At 29.2% G+C, this 24694-nt stretch overlaps 2 protein-coding genes across 2 annotated transcripts; both read left to right on the top strand.

Annotated features, from left to right (window-relative positions):
- Positions 1-8926: 8926 nt before the first annotated feature.
- LOC130808775 (probable calcium-binding protein CML41) lies at positions 8927-11982 on the top strand. Its single transcript, XM_057674264.1, has one exon. The coding sequence runs from the start codon at positions 9163-9165 to the stop codon at positions 9736-9738; it is 576 nt and encodes a 191-aa protein (XP_057530247.1). The 5' UTR covers positions 8927-9162; the 3' UTR covers positions 9739-11982.
- A 6681-nt stretch (positions 11983-18663) lies between these two features.
- Positions 18664-22793, top strand: LOC130808774 (cold-regulated 413 plasma membrane protein 3-like). The gene is made up of 4 exons (XM_057674263.1): positions 18664-18994; positions 21019-21126; positions 21217-21287; positions 21361-22793. The coding sequence occupies exons 1-4, from the start codon at positions 18873-18875 to the stop codon at positions 21600-21602; spliced, it is 543 nt and encodes a 180-aa protein (XP_057530246.1). The 5' UTR covers positions 18664-18872; the 3' UTR covers positions 21603-22793.
- Positions 22794-24694: the final 1901 nt, after the last annotated feature.

Raw genomic sequence — 24694 nt, 5'->3', positions numbered from 1 at the left:
GGCGAGAAACAAAATTTATCTCAAAAATACAAAATATAATTAGTAAATTACGACTTAAAGAGGAGTTTATATAGTACCCCTAAAAAAAACTAACCAAGTAGGATTTTAGAAACTCCTCCGAACATTTAAAAAACACATACATGAAACTGTAGCTCATATTTTCTTCAATTTATTATACTTGCTACATTTTATTTTATTACATAATTCAATACGTTATTTTAATCATTAATATCTTGAGTTTTATTAAAACAGATTATCACAATTTAATATTATAAAAATATTCGATTAAACAATTCAAATAAAATTACACTTAACAATTTTTTTAAAACATTAGTTGAAACATATAAAAATATTCGAATAATAAATAATGTAATAATTCTTAAATAACAAATATTTCAGATCAAATACAGTATTATTAAAAATCATAAAATGAAAAAGATAGTAATATGACGTGTAGGATGAGAACGATGAGTTGGGCAAAGGAAGCAGTTATAGCAAAAGCGAAGCGAATAATGAGGGAAAAGAAAAACGAAGATTGAAGGAGAGTCGTTTAGAAGATGACGCGTGGCGGGAGCGGCTTCGGTTCGCTGCAATCTGTCGTTTTTGTATGAGCGTGTCTGTATCACTGTATTTCTCTCACTCTCGTCTTTATCTTCCCTGTTGTTGAATGTTGATGGATCTTTCATCTTTGTGTTTGTGTGTTTATGTGTAAACTGAATTAAATTCCTCGTTGCTAAAGCTTTATTACCCCCAACCCATGCTGCTGACTCCGTATTTGCCACCAGCTTCTCTAGACTCATCCTAGTCATCTCCATCAAAAACCAAATATTCCTTTTATTATTATTTTTGTTATAATAATATAATATGAATTATTAATATTAATATATTGTAAGTAGCTTAGATCAAATTCATAAATAAATAAGTAGTTTAAAAAATTAAATGTTTGGATTATGTTATGGAATAATAGTAATTAGGGAAATTTGACGTGATAATCCTGAAATTTTAGATTTTTTACATGATAATCAAAACTTTTTAAAAATTAATGCGGTAATCAGATTTTGAACTAAACTCAAATAAACTCTCTCTCTCACACCCAAACATTTCCCCCAATTCCATTCAAACCCTAACTCTAAATCCCCAAAAGTGATTTTAAATTCCCTAATTTTAATCTACAAGGATCACAATCAAGCTCTAGATCAGTAATTTCTTCTTGAATTTTGGAAAGGTTTGAAAATTTTCGAGCCTTAACCGAAACTGCTCTTTGTAATATTCATGAAATGGAGAAAATTTCTTCTTGCTTTTACTGCACTAAATTGTTGTTGTGGTGTGTAATTATATTTCTGTACTCTAATCCAAACCACTTCATTATTACTTCCAAGCGAATTCGAAAAAGTATCTCGAAAAAAATTTATTTTAAGTAAAATGGAATCTTAATTTTATAGTAGATGAAGAATTGAAAAAAGTAGGATTTGAATTTGGGGGAAATAATGTAAATTGGATGAAAGAAGGTAGAGTTAGGGTTTATAATTTGGGGAAAAATGTTAAAAGCTTATGAATTTTTTAATGGACATTTGAATAACAAGGGGTTCAGCCGTTCAGTAGCGTTAATGCTTCGAATTTAACGTTTCCTAACGTTTTTGGTTCAAAAGGGTCACGTTGATACATTATGGCAAACCTCAGGGCTACCACGTGAAATTTCCATAATAATAATAATAATAATAATAATTATTATTATTATTATTATTATTATGAAATTACAATGCTAAGTGTGAGGAGAATGACTAAAAATTCTTCCTTTTTACTTTCTCCACTTTCGGGGAATTAGGCGAGAACACGCTTGTTCTATTATCACGGATTGCATTATTTTCCTCGAGTAACTCAAGTACCACCAAGTCCAGGGCGCGCATTTATCATAGACTAGCTTTTTATATCCAAAAAGGTGTGGGTATTCAACTTGTTGCTCAGCTCCCTATAAACTTCTTGTAAAAGCTCATTTCTATGATATTAAATGCAGTTTTATAACTAAAAAACATAATAATAATAATAATAATAATAATAATAAATATTGAAATAAGTGGTGGCTTGGAAATATAAAAATATTGATTTAGAAGTTATAGAACAAACTAAAAGAAAGAGACAGTAAATTAGTAGAGGGGAAGAATATGAACAGCAACCAAACAAATGCAAAATTTGAGACAGATCAAATGAATATTGACCGACACAAGACATTAAACATCCCATCTGTTTGCCCTTATCTTGAAGTAGTCATGTCTCAGGCTAAGTAATTCTATCAACAAATCAAATTAGAAGTAGGATCAGACAAGCACTATAAGATATATTTGTATTCCAATAACAACCAAAAATGAAACACAAATCCCATGGAAGCAAACAATGTCCTATTTTCCTTATAATTAATGGCACAGACGAACTTTTATATATATATATATATATATATATATATATATATATATATATATATATATATAATATAGGAAAATTTAATCTTAAAGGTATTAACTTTAGCTTATTCGCTTTTAAAGGTTTGAATTTTCGTTTAATTTTTAAAGGCTCGAATTTTAGAGTGCATTCACTTTTAAAGATCTTATCGTCAACTGATTGAATAAGTTTCTCTTCACCAAAAACAACTTTCTTCTTCCTTTTTAATGACTTCTTTGTTTTTCTTCTTCCTCATCCAAATTCAACTTTTGAGCTTTCTTCTTTCATCCTCAGCTTAAATTTCACTCTTTGACCATCATAAAGTGTCCTGATTGATGTCAAGCCTAAATTAGCTCATTCATTTCCCAATTTTTCCTCTTTCCTTGATCATTCAACATTGAAAAAACCCACCAAAAGCATTCTGCTTCCTTTTCCTTCTTTGATAAAACCCACCAAAAGCATTGAAGGAGTCGAACATGACAACAAATCAAATATTCCTATACCCAACAAAAACTCAACAAACACTTGAATGATTGAATCTGAATTCTGCTGTGACAAGACATTAAACAATAAAATTTGCTGATGAGATTCAAGAATTATGATTATTTTCATGAATTAGCTCATTTTGGTGTTAAAATCAGTATATTTATTGTTTGGACCAGTATGGTGTAAAACGTAGAACAAGAAGCCAGGTAGCTAGATGTTGTTTGTCTTCTTCTTTTGTTCTTCCACCTTCATCTTTGTTCTGTTTCCATTCTCTTCCATTTCCAAAATCCAATGGGATTTTTGTTAGATTTTAGAGATATCCAATTTAATTTGTTTGGAATTACAAGTTTTTATGGTGAAGTAGGACACAATTGATTATTAGGTCATAAATTGAGTAAATTAAATTGGGGAAATTAAACATGTAAATAAACCCACCATTGTTCAACCCATCTTGGTTTAGTGTAGATGTAATACCTAAATTCTTTAAACTGTGAATTCTTCTATTTTAAAAAGAATGATTTGGTGCAAGTTGACGGCCGTAACCTTCAGCTTTGAAGGTTCAACATTTCAATTTGAAATAATATGAATACACTAGAAAACACACTAGTACATGATTTTAATTTTTTTTTGGAGATTTAAATACTAATTATTTAATTAAATTTACAAATAGTTAAGAAATGGCGAAAGGAAGAAAGGGTAAAGATGTCATTATTAAGGAATGAAGAAGACTTGGCTGAGTAGAAAAATCAGATGAAGAAAATAAAGAGAAGAAGAAGGTAATTTGATATTCCAGGTTACCAAAATCGAAAGAACCTTTAGAAGCGGATACATCCCAAAGTTTGAGTCCTTCAAAAATAAACGAAAGTTCAAACCTCCAAAAACGAATGAGTTAAATTTGTACCTTCAAAATCAAATTTTCCTCATATAATATATATATATATATATATATATATATATATATATATATATATATATATATATATATATATATATCGAGTAATTGTAGTTTATTTTGACACAATTAGTTAGTATTTGGTAAATAAGCTAGTTGAAACAAATTATTTTTATGAGTAAGTCGTTTTTAAATGAGGTGAGTACCTTATTTAAAATTAGTTGGTCAAACCAATTGATAAAAACAACTTGTCAATACTATCAATTGTTTCAATGAGATACCAGCTACCAGTCATTCACAAACACTTCCTGGCTATCAATCTTCTGCCATATACCCCTAAAATTTAACATTACCAATGTAGATGCTTTGGCTTTACTGGAGTAGCGAAAAGGCCTCGTATATAGTTTTTTCTAGTGTAGCGGAAAAAGTATTTGTACCTGATAATAACAAGATTATGTTATTGTCTACATTATAACAAGTTTCTTTAAAAGTGTAATTAAAGGTTAATTATCGCTCCCTTTGTTTCCTTATGAACGCCTATTCCTTTATTTTTGCAATATTTATTATAATGAAAATTTCTCCACTATTTCTTTTAATTTTCATCCATAAATATTTATTTTCTTTTAATATTAACCACACAATTTTAATATATCCGCCACTAAGATAATACAATTTTAATTTATCCATGAAAATACTCTCTTTAATATTAACCATATAAAGATAATGCAATTTTATGGATATAGAGGGTGTAGTATTTAATTAAAATTTTTAATTTCTTTTTCTTTTATATTAATTGTTAATCTATCTAAATTTAGTTATTGAACTCAACAGTGGTTTACAAAGTCAGAAAGAGAACTAGTGTTTTTTTTTTTTTTTTTTTTTTTTTTTTTTTTTTCAAATTTGTAGCTTTAAACCTTAATTTTTCATGCACTGAATCTGATCTTGTGCTACGCCCACATTTGTACGACCTCTACCAATCAAGCCTATTGATTTTTTTTTTAAATCAACTAACTTAAAGTCTTAAATGCCTATTTTAAGACTTAAAATATTTTTAATACTTAAATTGTCAATTTCAAGCATTAAACTCATAAAAAACACAATCAGTAATTTATTTTTCCAATTTTTTTAGACTTCAAAGATCACGTTCAAGACCTAACAAGCCAAATCTAAGGCTTAAAAGGCCAAATTCAAGATAATGTTATAATTGGTCTTTTAAGCCTTGATTTTGTTTTTTGAATTTAGAATTGGAAATTTTAAAAAAATTATAATACCAAATCGACTTAAGTCTTGAAATTGATCTTTTAAGTTTTAGATTTGACTTTAAGTCTTGAATGTAATCTTTTAAGTCTTAAATGTAGTATAAAAATATTTAAAAAATTGAAAATTAAAACTGAGCCGCAGACAATTTACAGTTTTACACCATTATGGGTGATTACAACCATTGCATACAAAATTTTTTATGTTTTTCATGTGCCCATGTATCTATTTATAAACGAAAAACAATGGGCCAAAATCAATTCTATCTATCCATATTTCGAGTATCCGAGAGCTTTTGAAATTTAAATTTTGAAAAATTTACTGTTCCCTGAAACTATTTTCTAAAACAAATGTTTTTTAATTTGAGCCTTTAAGTAAATTTGTTTGCTGTTACTAATAACAAATAAAAAAAAGTTGATCAAAAGTCATGTAAAATCTTCATTATAATTTTTTTATTAAAAAGTTTTAATTGTAAAAGTAAATAAAATTATCTATCCTCGTGTTTGCTATTAGTAATAGCAAACAGTGGATACATAATTTTTCTTGAAAAGTAAAAAGGTCAATTTATTATAATTTCTTGAATATATACATATTATATATATATATATATATATATATATATATATATATATAAAGGATCAAGTGAAAAGTAAAACCAGACAGAGATATGCATATTATACAAAAGGGTACATATTATTTTATAGGGTGTACATATTTTTGTGAAGGAAAAAGTTTATATTATTTACAGAAATGTCATCTGAACATGTACACTTTTTAAATATGTTTGTACACCATTTAGCAAATGTCCAACTATTTAGAAAATTGCCACCCAAATATGTACACCATTTAAGTTTTTATGTACACTTGTTTTCAGTTTTCACTACTTTAATTGATTTTCAAGTGAGAACCATCCGTATATGAGAACTGTGAGAACCAATTTACTTGACAAAAAACTGTTACTTTTTCACTAAAAAGTGTTACTTTTAGGCAAAAAAATGTTACTTAAGAAAAATATTATGAAAAAAACTCACAATAAGGTGTTGCTTTTAACATAAAAAAGTTTTACTTTTAAAAAAAAAGTGCTATTTTGTATTTATATTTTTTTCTGAAAATAACACTTTTTGCTACAAAGTACTTGATTTTCTTAAAATTAAAAGTAACATTTTTTTGTCCAAAAATAACACATTTTCTGTAAAAAAGTAACACGTTTTTACCGAAGACATTGATTCTCACGGTTCTTATATAAACTTGTTTCTCGTATATATATATATATATGTGTGTATGAAAAATCGTCAAACTTTAATGGTCCAACTCAAATTAAAAAAGGGCCTGAATTAAATTTCAATATGGGCCGCTTCCTCCCAGTGGTTCTCTGATTCGTGCATGCAACTATGCAAAGGTAAACTCCTCATTTTTTCTTCAAAGTATAAAAAGGAATAAGTAACGCTATCATACTCATATTGAACAAATTGTTAAATGACATGGTTTTATGGTGAGGACTTGTTCATATATATTTAGTGTGTTAAAATGATTATTTATTGTTTTAAAGTGATTAATTTGAAAAATAGACTAATTATATAGATTTATTTCATTATGAAACAATATCATACGAGACAACCTGTTTATATTGAATGTAATTTTTTTGTAATTTACAAGATATAAAATAAGAATGTTTTACGGTGAGACTATTTCTATTAGGTTGACTTAATGCATACTTGTTTCAATGTGATCACTTCTAACGTCAAAATAATAATCTATTATAGCCTTATAGTGATCACTTATAACATTAAAATGGTCACTTACAATCTTAAAATAATCAATTAAAGAATTAAGCTGTTAGATAGACTCGTTTCAATTAAACATGTTTTAAGATTTATTGACTATTACAAGGCTTTATGCTTTCGAGAAGTACATGCTGTTTTTAATAAAAGTATAATGTGTGCGGTGCCTTTTTGCTCGTGTATTGTGTTTTTTAACTTACTAGTCCGTACTCTATTGCATCAAAGAGGAATAAGTGTATTTTTAAGAAGTTAATAAGTAAAGAGAGATAATAAATTGGATGGATGAAATTAAAAGAGAGTTACAATATATGGATGAGATTAAAAAAAATAGTGGGTCATTATCTAAAAATAAATATAATGCAAATTAAGTGGAACGGACTAAAATGAAAAATAATGCAAATTTAATGAGACGGAGGAAAAATTTATTAAATCCCGCCTTGCTATTTTATTCTTTAACGTTGCGCTTTGTCATATTGTATGTAAGCCGTTTTCATATTCTTATTCAAGCTGAACTATTTAATACATCCACGAAAAAATCCCCTCTTATTAGAATTGATTTTCTTAAAACCTCTATATTTTTAATAAAATGGCTAATGGTATTATATTTTGTTATTATTTAACTTAAACTAGTCCTATCAAATTTTCAAAAACTAAAAGATTCTAAATTCTAAGTATAAGGCGTTATTTCGATAGCTTAAATTTTAAGTTCTTTAGCTTCACATTATGACAGATCAAATTAAAGTAAAATGATCATTAAATTATGTGCAATTATTATTTATGTAAAGTTGAATATGACATTTGTTACAACCTACAATTGCCAATTGGAAATAATCTCTTTATTAGTCTTATCACTAGCACAAATAATGTTACGATATTCAATTCTCTAAACCCCACCGTAGGCGAAAGCTACTTAATAACATTAATTAATTAATTAATACAACATTTGTGTTGTTGTGTTGTAGATAGGGATGGTCATGGGGCGAGTCTGGCCAGACCCGGAACCAGACCCTTTTATTTTTTATAGATTCAGATCCGTATTCGGACCCTAAGTGTCCAAAATTTTCAGACCCAAACCCTTCGGATCTGACGCGTCTAGGGTCCTTAATGGGTCTTAAACAAAGTCTCTTTGATTTTTCAAAATTGAACCTTTTGCGAGCTTTTTTGTATTTTTGTAAGCAACTTATTATCGTATTACAAACACTTGTTCGAGTCCATAAAATTCAAATACAAAATAATTACTAAAAAGTAAAAACACTTGTCTAAATGCATAATTAAAAACCAAACACTTGTCTAAATGCATAAGTAAAAACACTTGTCTCAGCGGCGGGTCTAGGGTTTGGGTATCGAGGTCGGGTCTGGGTCCGGGTCTGCACCTTGAGACCCGGACTTGTCAGATATTTTTTGAATCAAGATCTGACCCGGATGCGATGAGTCTCAAAAATTAAGACCCAGACTCTTAAAAGAAGGGCGAATCCGAAGCGAGTCCAATAGGATCTTGGACCAATAACCTCTAGTTGTAGACTTTTTATTAATGTAGATGACTAGACCCAAAGGTATAAGTCCACAAACTCGTATAATTAATATTCCCATTCAAAATTTCGTTCTCCATATGAAACCAAGAAATCAGTGTAAAATATAACATTATTCCCTTTACGAAGTTATTATCAAAAGAAAGAATGATATATTAATCAAAATTTGCGCATACATTTCAATTGAATAATAACTAATAATAAAGTCGGCAAATTGACATAATCAAGTGGTACTACAAGGCCGCATATATGCGTCAGATTACATGAAAGTTGGTCCGTAACGAAGCTACTATGTAATTTCCTTAACCCAAATCAAACGCAAATGAATCCAATCATTATTTTTCCCTAGCAAGTTCCATTTCAATTCATTCCTTTTTTTTTACTTGCAACTTAATTTATTGAAAAATTTAAATTTAAACAATTTCAATATTAGATAATCACCTTTTAAAAATCTCAATTTTCATTCATCTTAGAATAATCCAATCTTTCAATTATTTTATTTTATGATTTGTGTTGATCAGACTTTCAAAAGAAATATGATACAAAGGTCAGATTTTATATGATCAATAGAATTTGAGATTTTTAAAACTGATCAACTAATTAAATAATTTCTTATACTTAAATCTTTTGAAAGACTTATACTTAAATTTTTATAATTAATTTCCATGTTCCATTTTCCACACATTAATTAGCTATTCTTTTCACAACTTAACCCATTCATACCAAGTATATAACGAAAGGTGTGTAAAACACTAACTTAGATTTCAAACACATAAAAAAAATGAGGCAATGCTTCCCAAATGTAATAGGACTTAGAATGGCCCTCAACAAAAAGAAATCAATAACCAAAAATACATCTTTATCTTCATCTTCAACCTCTCCGAGATCTCCTCTTACTTCGTCTTCCTCCCCTTTTTATCCAAAGGGGAGGACGCGAGAAGAGGAGCTTAAGGATGTTTTCCGTCATTTTGACATGGACAACGATGGAAGAATCACAGCTCTTGAACTTAGGAGGTACTTTAACAGTATTGGAGAGATCATATCTCATGAAGAAGCTCAACATGTGATTAATGAGCTTGATTCAGATAATGATGGTATGATTGAGTTTGAAGATTTTGTTACGCTTATGGAGAGTAAAGATGGAGAGGATAATCATGATGACTTGAAGAAGGTTTTTCAAGAATTTGAACATGAAAAAGGGTCTGGAAGGATAACTCCTAAAGGACTTCAAAATGCTTTAAAAAGATTAGGGGATTCTAAGTCTTTTAAAGAGTGTGAGGCTATGATTCAAGTTTATGATACTGATGGTGATGGTGAGCTTGATTTTCATGAATTTCATCAAATGATGCTTTGTTAATTAATTCTTTTTACTTTTTTTTGTTTTCTTTTTGGATATATCATTTGATACAAACTACTATTGGAAAGGAAGGTGTTATTATAATCACAAATCATAATTGTATTTGTATCCTTAAAATGAATAATGTTTTGACATGGGTTTGTAGTTTATTGAAAGGTAATAATAATATGTCAAGATATTCTTAGTAATATTACCATAGTACTTCCTTAAGGAGTGGTGATAATGTCTTTTGTGCATCATGTGTTGAGGCCTCCTCGTGCCCTATGTTCCTTTATATATGTACACCTTCATGTCCTAGGTTAAAAGTATGCTAAGAGTCGTATTGTAAAGCTTTACCTATAGCTTAGTTTACTTACTCATTTCTTCCTACATTAAATCTCCATTGTAATTTCTTCACGTTTTGTATTTGTCCTTTAAACACATTAATACTATTCTAAACTAAATATGTTGGATGTAGCCCAAGTTTGGTGAACCATCTTAAATCTTGTGTCTTTATTTGCTTGTTCATTATTAGTTACTTGTACATTTGGTTCCTACATTAACAGACACCTTAAACACCCATTTAAACTCAAAATTTGTGATCTTGGGTGAGTGAGAGTGCCTCTCATGCCATGACCGTATGCTTGGATTTGCCATCTTTGTTGGGGAGGATTCACTAGCATAAGCAAATCCTCTGTTTAAACTTTTGGACATTTTTGATGGCGCCATCTTCATCTATGAAAGCACAAATAAAATAAAATTAAACTAATTTAGGATACTTTTCCATGGTACCCAAATGCAAAGGAGTGTTACCATTATCATCTTTCATGATGATTAGTTCCTTAATTGCCTCCACTACATGTCTTGCGAATGGGGTAAGATCCATCATTATTCTTCTGGTAGACTAGTTCTGTATAGCTCCTCAACAAGTATTTAACACCATCGACAAAGCCAATTTGAGTGGCATAGGATACTATTGTCCTCCCGTTCTCATCCAATGTATATTTAAGCTTAGTATAATTGTTGATGAGTATCTCAAGAAATTTTGCTCATTTTTAAATTATATATATTTCAGATGAAAATATAGTTTATTAGATGCAGAATTGTGGAGAATGGCAAACTTTATTAGTTAGAACAAAAGCAACCATCTAGAAATTCACACTAACTGAGACAGTGTCATAAACTCATAAATTTACACTAATTACTAATTTGTGTTTCTCCCGCGGCTTCCAGTGATGGTGGTGGGTATGGCGGTCAGATTTCATTACCAACCAATATCGTAGCAAGAACATTAATATACACATTTCATTACCATATACATTCACAAATAATCACAATCCACAAATTCATTGATAGATCATAGAATCAATTAAGACACTTAAGTACATTCATAATCAATCCATCCCAAGATTTATAAGTAATAACAACTAGTAAATTAATAAATGTAACTTGTAATTGTAAATGAAATTAAACTTTTGAATCTAAAAACCCTAATTTTTGGATCTCAAAATAATACCTGAAATTGGACTGGTGGAGGTTGCGGACTCGCGGTGGCCGGAGATTGAAGCGAGTCGATTGTGGTTCCAAGTCTTAAACAACCTCAAGCCAACGATCCACACCAACAACTGAAATTGTGGACGTCTGGAAGGTTGGCGGATGCTGGCGGTATACGAGAACCGGCTATCTAGCACCGGCAAGCAAGAGGGTCAACTTTGGTCTCATTATCGCAACATTGATTATTCGTACTTAACTCAGAAAATTAACCACATAATAAATCTTTGTAATTTCATACATTACTTAATACAAACAGCGTTTTTATGCTCTTGGTCAAGGTGTGAAACTTATTTGGATTAAAACTATAAATCGAACCAAATTAAATTGAATAACAAATGTGATTTAGATTAGATTTGAAAATTCAAAAACCGAAACAATTAGATTTTGAATTTTTAAAAATCCGATAACCAAATTAATACACCAAACACAGAAATATTTAAGAATCTAATATAGCCCACTACCACTAGCCTAGGCCTAAAACTTAATTTCTGACCCTATATTCCCTAATTATTTCCCAAAACCTAATTTCTAGCGCCGTCCACTAACCCTTATGGTCTTATCTCCATTCTAATATTCTATCTTCCTGAAAACCTAAATCCCTGATTCCTTTTTCATTCTCTCTTCTTCCCTAACCCTATTCCCTTTTCGTTTGTTTTTATCAATCTTTCTTCTTCAATATTTGATTTTTGTTTTTATCAATGTCGATTTTCGTTTGTTTTAAAATTTTTTTTCTGCTTTTGTAAGTTTTTATTTTGTGTATATTGATAGGTTTACTTCTTTTTTTTTTTTTATCAATGTTTACTGCTTTTTTTTTTTTTTTTTTTTTTTTTTTATCAATGTTTATTGTTTTGTATCAATGTTAAAAGTATAATCATACATTCTATTAATTTTATTGTATAATAGAATAAGACAATTTGATTGTGAGCATGTCATTTATCTTTTTTCATTAGATGCTATTAATGGAATTTGACTGATTGGCATTTATTTTTGAATTTAGCATATTACGAATTTGCATTTTTGGAAAAATTTATACATTAATGGATGTAATAAATTATAATTATTTCAATTACACTATTATCTATAAATGTATTATTTAAAAAATTATACTAGGAAATATATGATGTATTGTGTAGAAAATTATATATTGTCTGATCAATTATTGAGATGACACTGTAATATATATGATATACCGTTTAGAAAAGTATATTGTAAAATGTATGATGAATCATGTAGAAAATTATACTGCATAATAAATTACATTTATTCCAATTATACTGCTATTTAGGATATTACTGGAAGTACATAATATAATTTTTCTTTTTCCCAGCAATTGTTCTTTTAAAACTGAAATGACATAAAATTTATTTAATAGATGATTAAAATCAATCATTTACATTGTTAGATTACCATAATTAAAATTTTGAATTTTAGGAAAAATGTCAAGAATATTGAACCGAATGTCAATTTGGCAACAAATAAATATGTCAATTTGGCAACAAATAAATTAATGCAAAAAAGCAGCCAATTGTAATCAGTCTGTATGCAATCAGACTATCTCAGCTACCAAATATAGTGCAATAATAATCAATCAACTAAAAATATTGTCTGATTTTCGGTAATGCAATGATTCCTTTTTAAATATGTATTTATACTTTAATGACAGAAATTACAATATAAATAGTCTAAAATTTAGTATTTTTAATAGTCTAAAATTTTATTAAAATATTAACGTACCTAAAAATTTGTGCATTGCACGAGTTTTTCTATCCTAGTATATGTGTGTTTGTGTTATCTTTCTCCTGTAATTGTTTTTGCTTCTAAATCTAAAGCTTTTGTGTTTGGTACATCAAATTTTATTATTCGGTCTAAACAAAAAAAATCGGCCTACATTAATTCGATCTGCAGTTTGGATTCAGTCTATGAATGCGAAATACGGTTCGGTCTAAAAATTAATTTGGTTTCGTGTTGGTCTGAAAATATAAAGATTGAATAAAATACGGTTAGATTTGGTTTTGATGAAAGTCCAAACCGTTGACCGAACTTTCACCCCTAAGAAGGTCTTAGTAAATAAACATTATTTGTGAAGTTAACATGTCACCCTTATATTGTAGGATTTGATAGAGCGAGAATTTTGTTATTTTAATTTATCTTTTTGATTTTGTTTATGTTATTATCATTTTTTGTCATTTTATGATGATTTACAAATTATGATGATTGATTAGGAATTTTTACTCTTAGTATTCTTTCTATTCAATCGGATATTTTTTTGTGTAACCTTATCAGACTTCCATAAAATAGTATAATAATCGTATTAGTATATAAATTAAAGTTAGTATCTAGTAAAATGTTATTACTATCTCTATAATTTGTTTTATTTATATATAGTTATTATAGTTGATTGAAGGAAAGTTTCCTTCAATCTCCCACTTGTATTGTCCTACATACTAATGTTTGAATTAATTTCTAGAAATATAAGCTCAAACTCTTGAAAATAAATTATTAACACCTTTATCTATTTGATTATGACTATGCATTTTTAGTTCTTACTTTTCAAGAGACCAAAATTACTAATCCTAACAAATAGGAGGGTTGTATACTTGTACAATCTTGTATAACCAAAAGTGTCAAACTCATTTCAAAAAGAGAGCAACATAATAAATAGGGCCTTCTTTGTCATATCACGTATACATTTGATAGATAAACCTATTAATGCTATAGAAATACTTTGTACATTTTGTTTACTGTCAAACAGACTGTATCTGAACTAAGACGGATGGGATAAAGTCTCAAAGCCCTATATTTTAAAAATTATTATACAATCATACAACTTATTAAAAGAGTTGTCAAATTTCACATAATACTTTTTTCAAAAGATTGTACAAATTAAATGACAAAATATTAATTCTAAGAAATCCAAATGGCAATATTATTTGCATACCCAAAATTAGTAATTATTCCAAAATAATCAAATATCTATTACACTTTTTCTGGAGTTAGACTACCAAATTACCTATTTCGTCTATATAAATAGCACCTCTTTTTCATCTACACTTACACCTTCTGTATTATTTTTTTATAAGAATTATCTTGTTCTCTAATGTGGTCATATACAATAAAGTTATCATGACTATTAAGTATTAACTTTTAAATGAAATTAGACAAGATAGAGGTGCTTGGAAGGACTTAACTACATGCGGAATTTTAGAGAAAATAGTGAAATTAATTTAATTTATCTCCATCCGACCGATGAAAAAAAGTTGTAGAATTTTAATATTATATAGATTATTACATTTTAAAGGAATAATATTAAAAAAAATCGTGCATTGCACGAATTTCTATACTAGTGTAGTTATAAATTTATATATCAAAAAATAAAAAAGTTAAAATATGAGAATGGTATGGCAGTGGGAATGGGAATTGGATAATATTGTTAAGACAATAATTGTCTGCTAAGTATAATAGCTTTAGAAGATTTACACGTTTTTTTTCTTCCAACCTAATTGGAAACTTTTTCATTTCTTATTATGGATTTAAGAAAAAAATGAAAAACTTTTCAAATTCATATTAAGAATAATTTAACTTCTAATTTGATTCTATATTTTGAGATTTTTATTACTAAATATTTTACTTTTGATATATAATGTTATTCATTTTATAATTTATCTTATTTTTATAATCATTTATAATTTATATTTTTTTGATTGTGCAATCATAGGATTTTTTTATTAGGAAAATTTACCCAGAATAATCCAACCTATTCACGATTTTCCTACAATAATCCCAACTATCGATTAACCATGAATAATCCGAACTTAGGAGGGTCTTTGCCTTGGGTACACCCGGGTGACCTGCTACCTATTGTAGCAAGTCATTTTGAATATAAAAAAAAGATAAATATTTTAAAAAATGGAAAATTTACCCAGAATAATCCAACCTATTTACGATTTTCCTACAATAATCCCAACTATTGACTAAATGCCAGAAAATTACCTGTTGCACCGGTAAAAACAAGAGCAACAACAGCACAGGTTAAGTGAGTCAATAGTTGGGATTATTCATGGTTAATCGATAGTTGAGATTATTGTAGGAAAATCGTGAATAGGTTGGATTATTCTGGGTAAATTTTTCTTTTTATTATTATTTATAATTTATAGTATATTTGAAAGGCGATAAGAGCCTTATATTTTTGATCTCGCTCCTAGGCCACCAAAAATTCAGAAACGGATCTGCGATCAAACCAAATATAAATATGAGTAATAGCTTTATTGATATAAATAAATCAAAGATATTCAAGTGTCTTTACATCCATGACTAATGTTGATAATATACTGCACACTTAAAACCACTTTCTTAGATTTGTTAGCGTTAAAGACCGTAGTATGACTGATCTCATTCTTAGGTTAAGACAATCTTAAAGTTAATTAATCAACACTTGTGTTATTTATATGACTTTTTTAAATTATCACATTTGCCCTTTTGACCATCTCACAAAATAAAGTGAAAATTTTAGGAACGTAAATGGAATTCCAAAAAAGTATAAATTAATAGCCCAAACAACAAAAGATTATTTTCTTACAATTTGCAAATGACCCATTAAATTAAACTTTCCCAATTAATCTTATCAGATGTCTCCGAAGAGACAAACTTTCCCAATTAATGAAAAACACATTTCAATTCAAAAAAAAAAAAAAAAACAACTTTGACTCTTACTATTCTTAATTAAAAATATTAAAAACACTAGAAAGTGGCATTATTTACATGGGTAAATGGGTTATAATTTCTACTTACCTTCTTAAAAAAAAACAAGAGATCTTTTATTTGGTTGACAATTTTTGTTGAGTATCCATAATCTGCTTCAAGTAAGTCAAATATTGTCTTTGTCTATAATTTTTTTTATGACTTTTTAAATTATTTCTTCTGTAATTCAATCAATCTTGCATGTTTTACATTTTAGTTTGTTAACTAAAAATTGGTTTATTTATCCGTTTTATAAAGTAGATGGTTAATATTACCTTGAATTATATTGGAGCGTACTTTAAAACTAGAGAATATTATAATAAACTACCTATTGTATACCTCTATTTGCAAAAAACTACCTTATCTAATTCAAGATAGTAAGTCAATGAAACAAAGTACATTCTCAGTTCAAACAAGTTTTGAATTTTTTGTAAACCCAAAAAAAATATTAAAAACCAAAAAAAAAAACTAACTTAGATTGGTTTTTTAAGCCATGAAACACACTATATGTTACTTTAATTATTCACATTTACCTTATACTTTCATCGTAAATTTTTTTTCATTTCTTTAAACATTATTTTTCTCTTCTACCTTAGGTTGCTTATAAGTGTAGTTGTAAGTTGTAACTAGGGATGGACGTGGGTCGGATTTGGGTCGGGTCTAGTTAAATCTAAATTTAGACCTTAATTTTTTTATTGGACCCAAACTCGGACCCAGATCCATAGGGTCTGAAAAATTTAGACCTGGACCTAGACCCTTAGAGTCTGGCGCGTATAGGGTCTGGATCTAGGTCCAAAGCAATTTTATATTTTTTCTGAAAATGTTTTTGAAAATATATATTACACAATTTCGATTATTCATATAAAATTATTTAAACATTCTCGACTAACAAGGATCCTTTAATACTTTATACTAATTGAGCGAATAAGTATATGAAGCTTTCCAACATAGAAGCTCTTATAATAAAATATTTATCAAGTCTTTTAATTTTAAAGTACAAATGTAACGACTAAATTTCAAATTACATAAATCGAAAAAGTTTAAAATCAATTAATGTGAAGAAATATAACAAAATTCCAAATCAAACAATTAAATACACATGATAGCTAATATTTTTAAAAAAGATGTAAATAGGTCTATGAGTCGGATTTGGGGGTCTTAGACATGTGGACCCGGACCTGAACCCAAATCCAAACCCTAAGGTCATGAACCCAAATTCGACTCGGATCCAATAGGTCCAAAAATAAGTGGATCCAGACATTTAAAATTAAGGTCGGATCAGGTCTAGATCCGGATCTAAGACTCATGGCGATCCTAGTTGTAACAAAACAAAAGGTATAGACAAAGTCACAAAGAGATTATTACCTTGAAGTGATTGTACGAATTCTGGCTTTGTAGTTTGTACTAATCTCTCCGTCTCATGTGGGAAGAAAAAGCAAGTTTATCATTTATGGAGTTTTCCAATGGGCTAGTTAGCAATAATATACTTCAAAGTTCAAATTATACTCCTTATATTAAACTAATTATTGCTCCTTATGTCTCACTTATTTCATACTCCCTCCCTCCGAATCAATTTAGTTGTCCCATTTTCTTATTTGATAAAGTCTTTTTAGTTGTCCCATTTCTATTTTTATCAATCTTTTTTTACCTAAATACCCTTAGTTCACACACGTAATTACGAATATACCCCCATATACCTTACTTATCTAACTACCCTTCACTACTTACCCTTCACTATTTACCTTTTTTAATGGACCCCGCACCATTCTTAATAACCGTGTCCAAGCAAATGGGATATCTAAATTGGTTCAGAGGGAGTATTACTTTTCATTTTAATTAGTCATAATAATTTTATAGTTTTTTTTGACAATATTTTCACTCTCATTCTTTTAATTCCATCAAGAAGCTTATACTATCTCTCTATCTTAATCATTTATCATTTATGTCTATCTTCTACTTATATTTTATCTCATTCTCTAATTTAATTCTCTATTTTACTAAAATTCATCAATTTTCCCCAAATGTAAACTAAATATAAAAGAAACATAGAAACTATAATCAATAAAAAGCGACAAACAGAGAAAAGCCAAAGAGGAGAGGGACGGATATTCTTTGGTACAAATATGTAGTTTACTTTGTTGACTCGATTCAACATTAATATCACTTTCACAAATTCTCGTTCAATATCTCTATTTAAATGGACTAGATATATAAATTAAATTAATTAAATACACTTTTTATTATTTTGAAATTTAAAATTAATATTTAAATATTTTCTCCGTTCTAAAGTACTTGCTACATAATGGTTTTTGACACTATTTATCGTTCAAGCTTATTTTATGTATTGCGGCTAATGTATAAGAAAAAATATAGTTAAGTGAAAATTTGTTTGAATCGTCTAATAGTATAAGATCATAATATTAACTTTTTATAATTTTTAAATTTATATAGTTCAATATATAAATAATCAAAATAACATATAAAATTACGTAAAGAATCAAATATAGCAAGTATAGTGGAACAAAGAAAGTATTAATACTTATTTATTAAATTCATACTTTTTATAAACTTGTTTCATTATAAATCGTATAATAACAAGTTTGTGTAAGTAGTAGATCTCAACAATACTAGCACCATTATTAATCCAATTTTTTGAAAATTAAATAAATAATAATAAAAAATAATAGAAAAGAAAACAGGTGGGTCCCAACCCTGATCTCCCAACTTCGATCGTACAAGAAAGCGGTGGTTCAAGAAGGGGACTCTCAGATTTCCACGTTTTTACGCTTACACACGTTTCTCCTTCTCCTAATCTCTTTGCCTAACTAAATCGATCATTATTTTCCATTTCCACAAAATCGAAGATGGAGATGTTGGAGAAGATGTCAGAAACGGTGGCGACGGTAACTGCAGTTGTTGACGACAGTCTTGCGTCGGAAAGCGGGATTCAGTCTGCTTTTCGCTGGGGCGCTTCCTTCTCTGTCTTGTTAGTTTTTTCTCTCCCTTTTCTGTGAATTTTGGTCATCCTTTGTTATGGTTTTGATTTCACTCAATGTTAATCCAAAAGTAGAGTCGTACTCTTCTTTCACTTTATAAATGTTTGTAGTTTACTGTGTATTTTTGTTTGTCTTTATTATGTTATTCTTTGTTCTGTTGTCCATCTTGATTATTGTGCGTAAACTATTATTCGAAGATGGTTTGATTAATTAGTATTTATTTGGGTTAATGTGCGTTTGAATGAGTTTTGCCATTGCTGCTACATTTGAGTCTCTAATTTTCTGTTTAAGAGTAGATTGCCGATTTAGAATTTCATTATATTGAACTCGAATATTCAGAATCTGTTCAGTGTTCAAATAAATCGAACTGGACATCATCGGTTCATCACCCATAAAAAGTTGGAGGTTTTCTTTGATTGTCCTCGTTGTTTGGATCATGGTTCAAGGTAGGGTAGTTTATTTGGGTCATCAGGTTAATTTCGGATTAGATGTTTTGGATTTGTCTAAAATCGTGTTTATAATTATAAATTCATTTTGAAGTCGGGTTTGAGTTTGATAAATATCAGATCGTTCGGGTCTATGCTGAACCCCTCTTCCGGGCAATAAATATAGAGTATTAGAAAAAGATTATAATAATTTTTGATTGAAGTGAAATTTAGCAATTCTGTATATAAAGAAAACTAATGAATCTGCTCAAGTGGATGTTAATGGGATAAAATCAGAAGTATTTGATATCCGGTTTCATTATATATAAAAAGTCAATAAGTTCCAATGAGAATGGCAGGCATTATTAGACATAAAAGGTTGCATTCTTTGTCCTCTTTTGGTTCTATTTTAGTTGTCATTTTAGGTTCTTTTTTGGTCCTAGATTTTGGATTGTTGTGAACTTGTGAATAGTTATACATAATTTTTCCATATTTCCTACATAAAAAGCACTCACAAATTGAGAAATACTCTGTGATACCATAAGGTTATTTGTCACATTGGTTGTTTGTTAATATCCACCATTGCAAAAGAAGTCCGAACTAGATCTAACTGTTTGCTTCATGACAATTAAGGCCTATCTTTAACGAAGGGTTTAATTATGTTCACTTATAATCAGCTAGTATTCAAGATTTCAAATACATAGAGTTGCAAGAGACTGTTGACAAATATAGTAATACACTATCACCCCGGTTGTCTATTTGTACTAAATAGCAGGAATGATAATACCTTAATAGCTACAAAAACTATTTACAATGTTTATGGTCGTGCTTGTTATATTCCAATTATTTTTTTGTCTTCAAAAAATTCATTCTCAATAATTGCCACTTGAAAATGTGGTATTAAGAGGTAATGAAAAACAATGAAGAAAAACATATGTTTGAGATTAATAGCTTTATTATCATGGGAATGAAACATCACATTTTGTGAAAATTTAAACTAAAACTCATTTCTGTTACCATAATTTAATACCAATCACCAAACACCCCGTGGATGTATAGATTATATTGTAGTTCATTTGCCTTCATCCTCCTCATTTCTGATCCATGCTTACAGATGCCTGCCTCTGTACTAAAAACCTTTGCACTATATCATATATTAGCGCATTCTGCAAAATAAAGGGGCATAAGATCTGTTGTTAAACTCAACATGTCTAGCTGTACGGTTTAGGTATCTTCACTTTAATATCTATATTATATAGACAATTAAGGCTGGGTGACTGGATCATGTTGAATGTACGAGTATGGAAATGACTATTATTACTTATAAGCTTAGATATGGTCTTTGTTACAACTTACACTTTTAAAAGAACGAAGTCATTTTGTGATAAACAAGTTAAGTTTTCTTAATAGTGTCTTTGTCAATGATATTACTTATATCTTCATTACGGAATTTTTAAAGTTTTATATTCAGTTATTGATCCGTCCTTCTCTATTCTGGCATACATTCAGTATGGTTCGTGTATGTTATGTTTTTCTTTTTGGTGGTTTAGAGTTAGTAATTTAGAGATACTTGAACATTTCTATTGTAGGTTTCTGTTAATCCTAAACCTGTTAGGGAGAAGATCAAGGCTGCAAGCATCACTTCTGGCCCTATTTCTTACAACTAGTCTCCCGGCACCAATTTTCCAGATATTACGGTGGTTCTAAAGCTTACTGGAAAATATCTGGTCTTCTCAGATTAGAACTCTTTTAAAAATTTACTGAAGATCATCTCCCTCATGTTGCAGAGGCCAGTTTGGATGTTGGGTTGCTAGTATTGCTATTGCCGGAAATTATTGCTTCCCCAGTTTAGTTCCAGGTATGAAAGCTAATATTTACATCACTTGTAATGCTGTTAATCAACCATTATAATGCTATATCCTTCCTTGCAGCTTCTGTCTCTCGTTTTCTTCTCTTTGTCGTGATGCCGGACTGGCTGGCTTATGAACTACGTGAGGGTATCTCTGGTGGCGTGTTCTGTTTGTTGATTTGTATTCTAATTCTAGTTTTGGAGATACATGCAAATGGAGGATGCGGCAGTTGTTTTTGTAATTTGCACTGCTGTGCATATTGGCTCAGTATGGTTCTTCTCTTTTTCTTTACTATACTTTACCTATGTTTAGGAGCTTTTTAGTGGCTTAATTCTTCCGCCCGATGAATTTTCTTGCAATGATGATATATGCTGATTAATATATATTTCTCAGAACTGTCCTTTGCTTTGTAAAGTTTGTTATAGATACTAGATACCACCAAATTATTTGTACAGATCACTTCATAAAAGTAGGAAACTATCGAAGCATGGGTTTTCATTCCAGCCTTGGTTATACTGTTGTGGGCTGAGTCTGTGTTTGTCATGTACTATAGAGTTATTCAAATTGGATCCCATTTATTCGGATGTGAGCATAACCCGAACTGACTACGATATTACATGTTAGTTACTTCGAAACAGATTGAATTCTTCAAGGGCGCTTACCGACTCGCTGAGAATCTCCATTGTAGAACCTTGATTGATTTTTTTTAGAACTCTTGTTTTTCAACAATAAATAACACATATTAGGGCTAGGGACATAGCCTACATTGGGTGAACCTCATTAACTCTTTCGTTGATTTTACATTTCTTAGCATTTAATTCCTCACTCTCTCATTAACCCAATCTACAGCACTTGCGGAATTCTAGATCGATTGTTTTGCCTTGAATTCTCATTCACATCAAAGACAAATAGTTTTGTGCAACTGTTTTAGTGTTTACCCATGACTAAATAATTTTTTTTCAAGGAACAGAAAAGATTGAGCTGGGTTTTAAAACATAATTTTAGAGTTCGCATCTCAAAAGGTTTTTCTTTACATAAAAAATATGTTCCATTTAAAATTGGAAATACAAAGCAGAAATTTAGAGGTGTTTAAAAGAGATTGAACTTTCTGATATTTATTCAATCTTGTAGTCGAATTAGACTTTGATTTGATTTTGAAATGGATTTACAATAATGTAAAAATCAAAAGGACACAATATTAATTTTGAACTGATTTAAAGCACAGTACAAAGTAGAACTGAATCGATGATTCGAATGAATACCTCTGGTAGAATTAGATAGGAACACCTATATGGGAATTAGATTGCTAAGTTGGTTGTTTGGACATTCAACTTGCTGAACAGGGAGTTCTCATGTTGATTCCGAAATCCTGATTGGACCATCTTTTTGTTATTCTGATATTGAAATGCTGACTCAAATGTATGTGCAATTTTTTTTTTTTTTTTTTTTTTTTTTTTGAGATAAGCTTTGGTCAAGTTATAAAATCATTTTGGACTGTTAGCACTTAGCAAAATCATTATTGCATCAGGATTTCTCTTCAGCTTTTGAATTTAATCAAATGTAGTCAGTAAGATTTTAAATTGTAGTTTATGTATCTATTTAATTATTTTAATAATAAATCACAATATTTACTTTCTTAATTTTACGCAAACCTTAAATAAAGGTAGGGATATTCTATATGGGAAGCATTAACTATGGTAAAAGGCAAGTGGTAGCAATTTTTTAATTTTTTTTCACAAAATAGCACTAACTCTTGGAAAATTAACTACTGTAACATTATAGAGGTAAAAACGTTTAATTTCCGTTAAGTTTTGGTAAAAGTCATAAATACCCCTAATAAATTTCAAATTTTTTCCACAAAATAACACTCAACATTTTGGAAAATTAGCTATGGTAAAACTTCAGTTAAGTTGGGCTTTAAATTTAGATTTATAAAGGGCATATATGACTTTTACCAAAACTTAATAGAAATTAAACGTTTTTATCTCTACAATGTTACTGTAGTTAATTTTTCAAGAGTTGAGTGTTATTTTGTGAAAAAAATTTTAAAAATTGCTACCACTCACCTTTTACAATAATTGGTGCTTACCATATAAAAAATCCCATAAAAATAAGTAGTGGCTAGCTAGGTCTATCAAACACACAAAAGGCAACTGCAGCTTGAACTGGGACTTTTAGTATTGGAATTATACTAACAGACTATTTAGTTAGTACTAAATAGTGACGATGAGAGTGAGGTGTAGTGTAAATGACATTATGTATATTGGTTCATATGCGTATAGTGTTGGTATAATCTCATGCCGGATGGGGAAGGTGATTAATTTGGAACAAACCATTATGGGTTGCTTGGACATGTGTTTATGTTGGTGTGTATTGAGATAATCAGTTAGCTTAGTTGTTGAACTGATGTGGTGAATTGTTCTATTTCTTTTTGAGTGAGTTTTTTTCTTCGGTCTGTCCAGTCATGTATGAGACCGTTTTATCATGAAACAGGCCTATATAATTAGCCCATTACTTTAAGATCGTAAGTGATCGTTTTAAGATTATAAGTAAACACTCTAAAACTATAAAAAGTTTTTATTTTAAAATTATAAGTAATCACTTTAACGTTCGAAGTGAGCACTTTAAAACAAAAAATATATATTGAGCTAGCCCAATAGAGATGATTTTACTGTAAGATCGTCTCATTTAAGAATGAGTGTTTTTTCTTTTCTTCCTATTTTGAAGTTTCATTGGTGTGCTACGTCACAATGTCACATCTTTGATTTTGGCAAAACTTTCTTTTTGTCAATGGAAAATTAGGGAAACAGACGTGAAATTGACAATATTTAGATTGTATATGCACTGTTGGTGATGGAAAAAGTTATAGTGGACCGATAATCAATGACTTTAGAGTTATCTCTCGTTTCTTTTTAATTTGCCTCACTTACTATTTTTATCTGTCTTAATAAACTTATTCTATTACTATTTATTATTTTGGTAGCGACTTCATCCCTTTGACATATGATGTATTTATTCTACTATGTATTTATTTTTTTATCTCTAAATGGTCTCATTATTTTAATTTACTATCTTTAATTTTTTTTTAATTTTGGTGCAATTTCCGATTGTGTAAAACTAATTGGGACAAGTAAATCCAACGACTTAGTTGTTCCAAATTCAATGTGGACGCTTTAGCTAAAAGAACAAATTAGTGTTGACTACTAGTAGTCTATTACTAGTGAGGATGAGTTATGACTAAACCAGTTCAAGTATGATTTCAATGCGCTATGGCGCTTTTTAGAGGGTTGTCTTATTAAGTTATTCTCTCATTTTACTAGATCATTTGAAAATATTTTATTGTTTAAGCTAGATGTTATAGAAGTATTTGGTAAAAATTAATTTTTATTTGTTGGTTTATTAGAAAAAAAAAGTA

This window comes from Amaranthus tricolor, chromosome 3 (genome assembly GCF_026212465.1).
Source record: "Amaranthus tricolor cultivar Red isolate AtriRed21 chromosome 3, ASM2621246v1, whole genome shotgun sequence".
NCBI lineage: Eukaryota > Viridiplantae > Streptophyta > Magnoliopsida > Caryophyllales > Amaranthaceae > Amaranthus > Amaranthus tricolor.
This window is presented reverse-complemented; position numbering and strand designations above follow the sequence as displayed.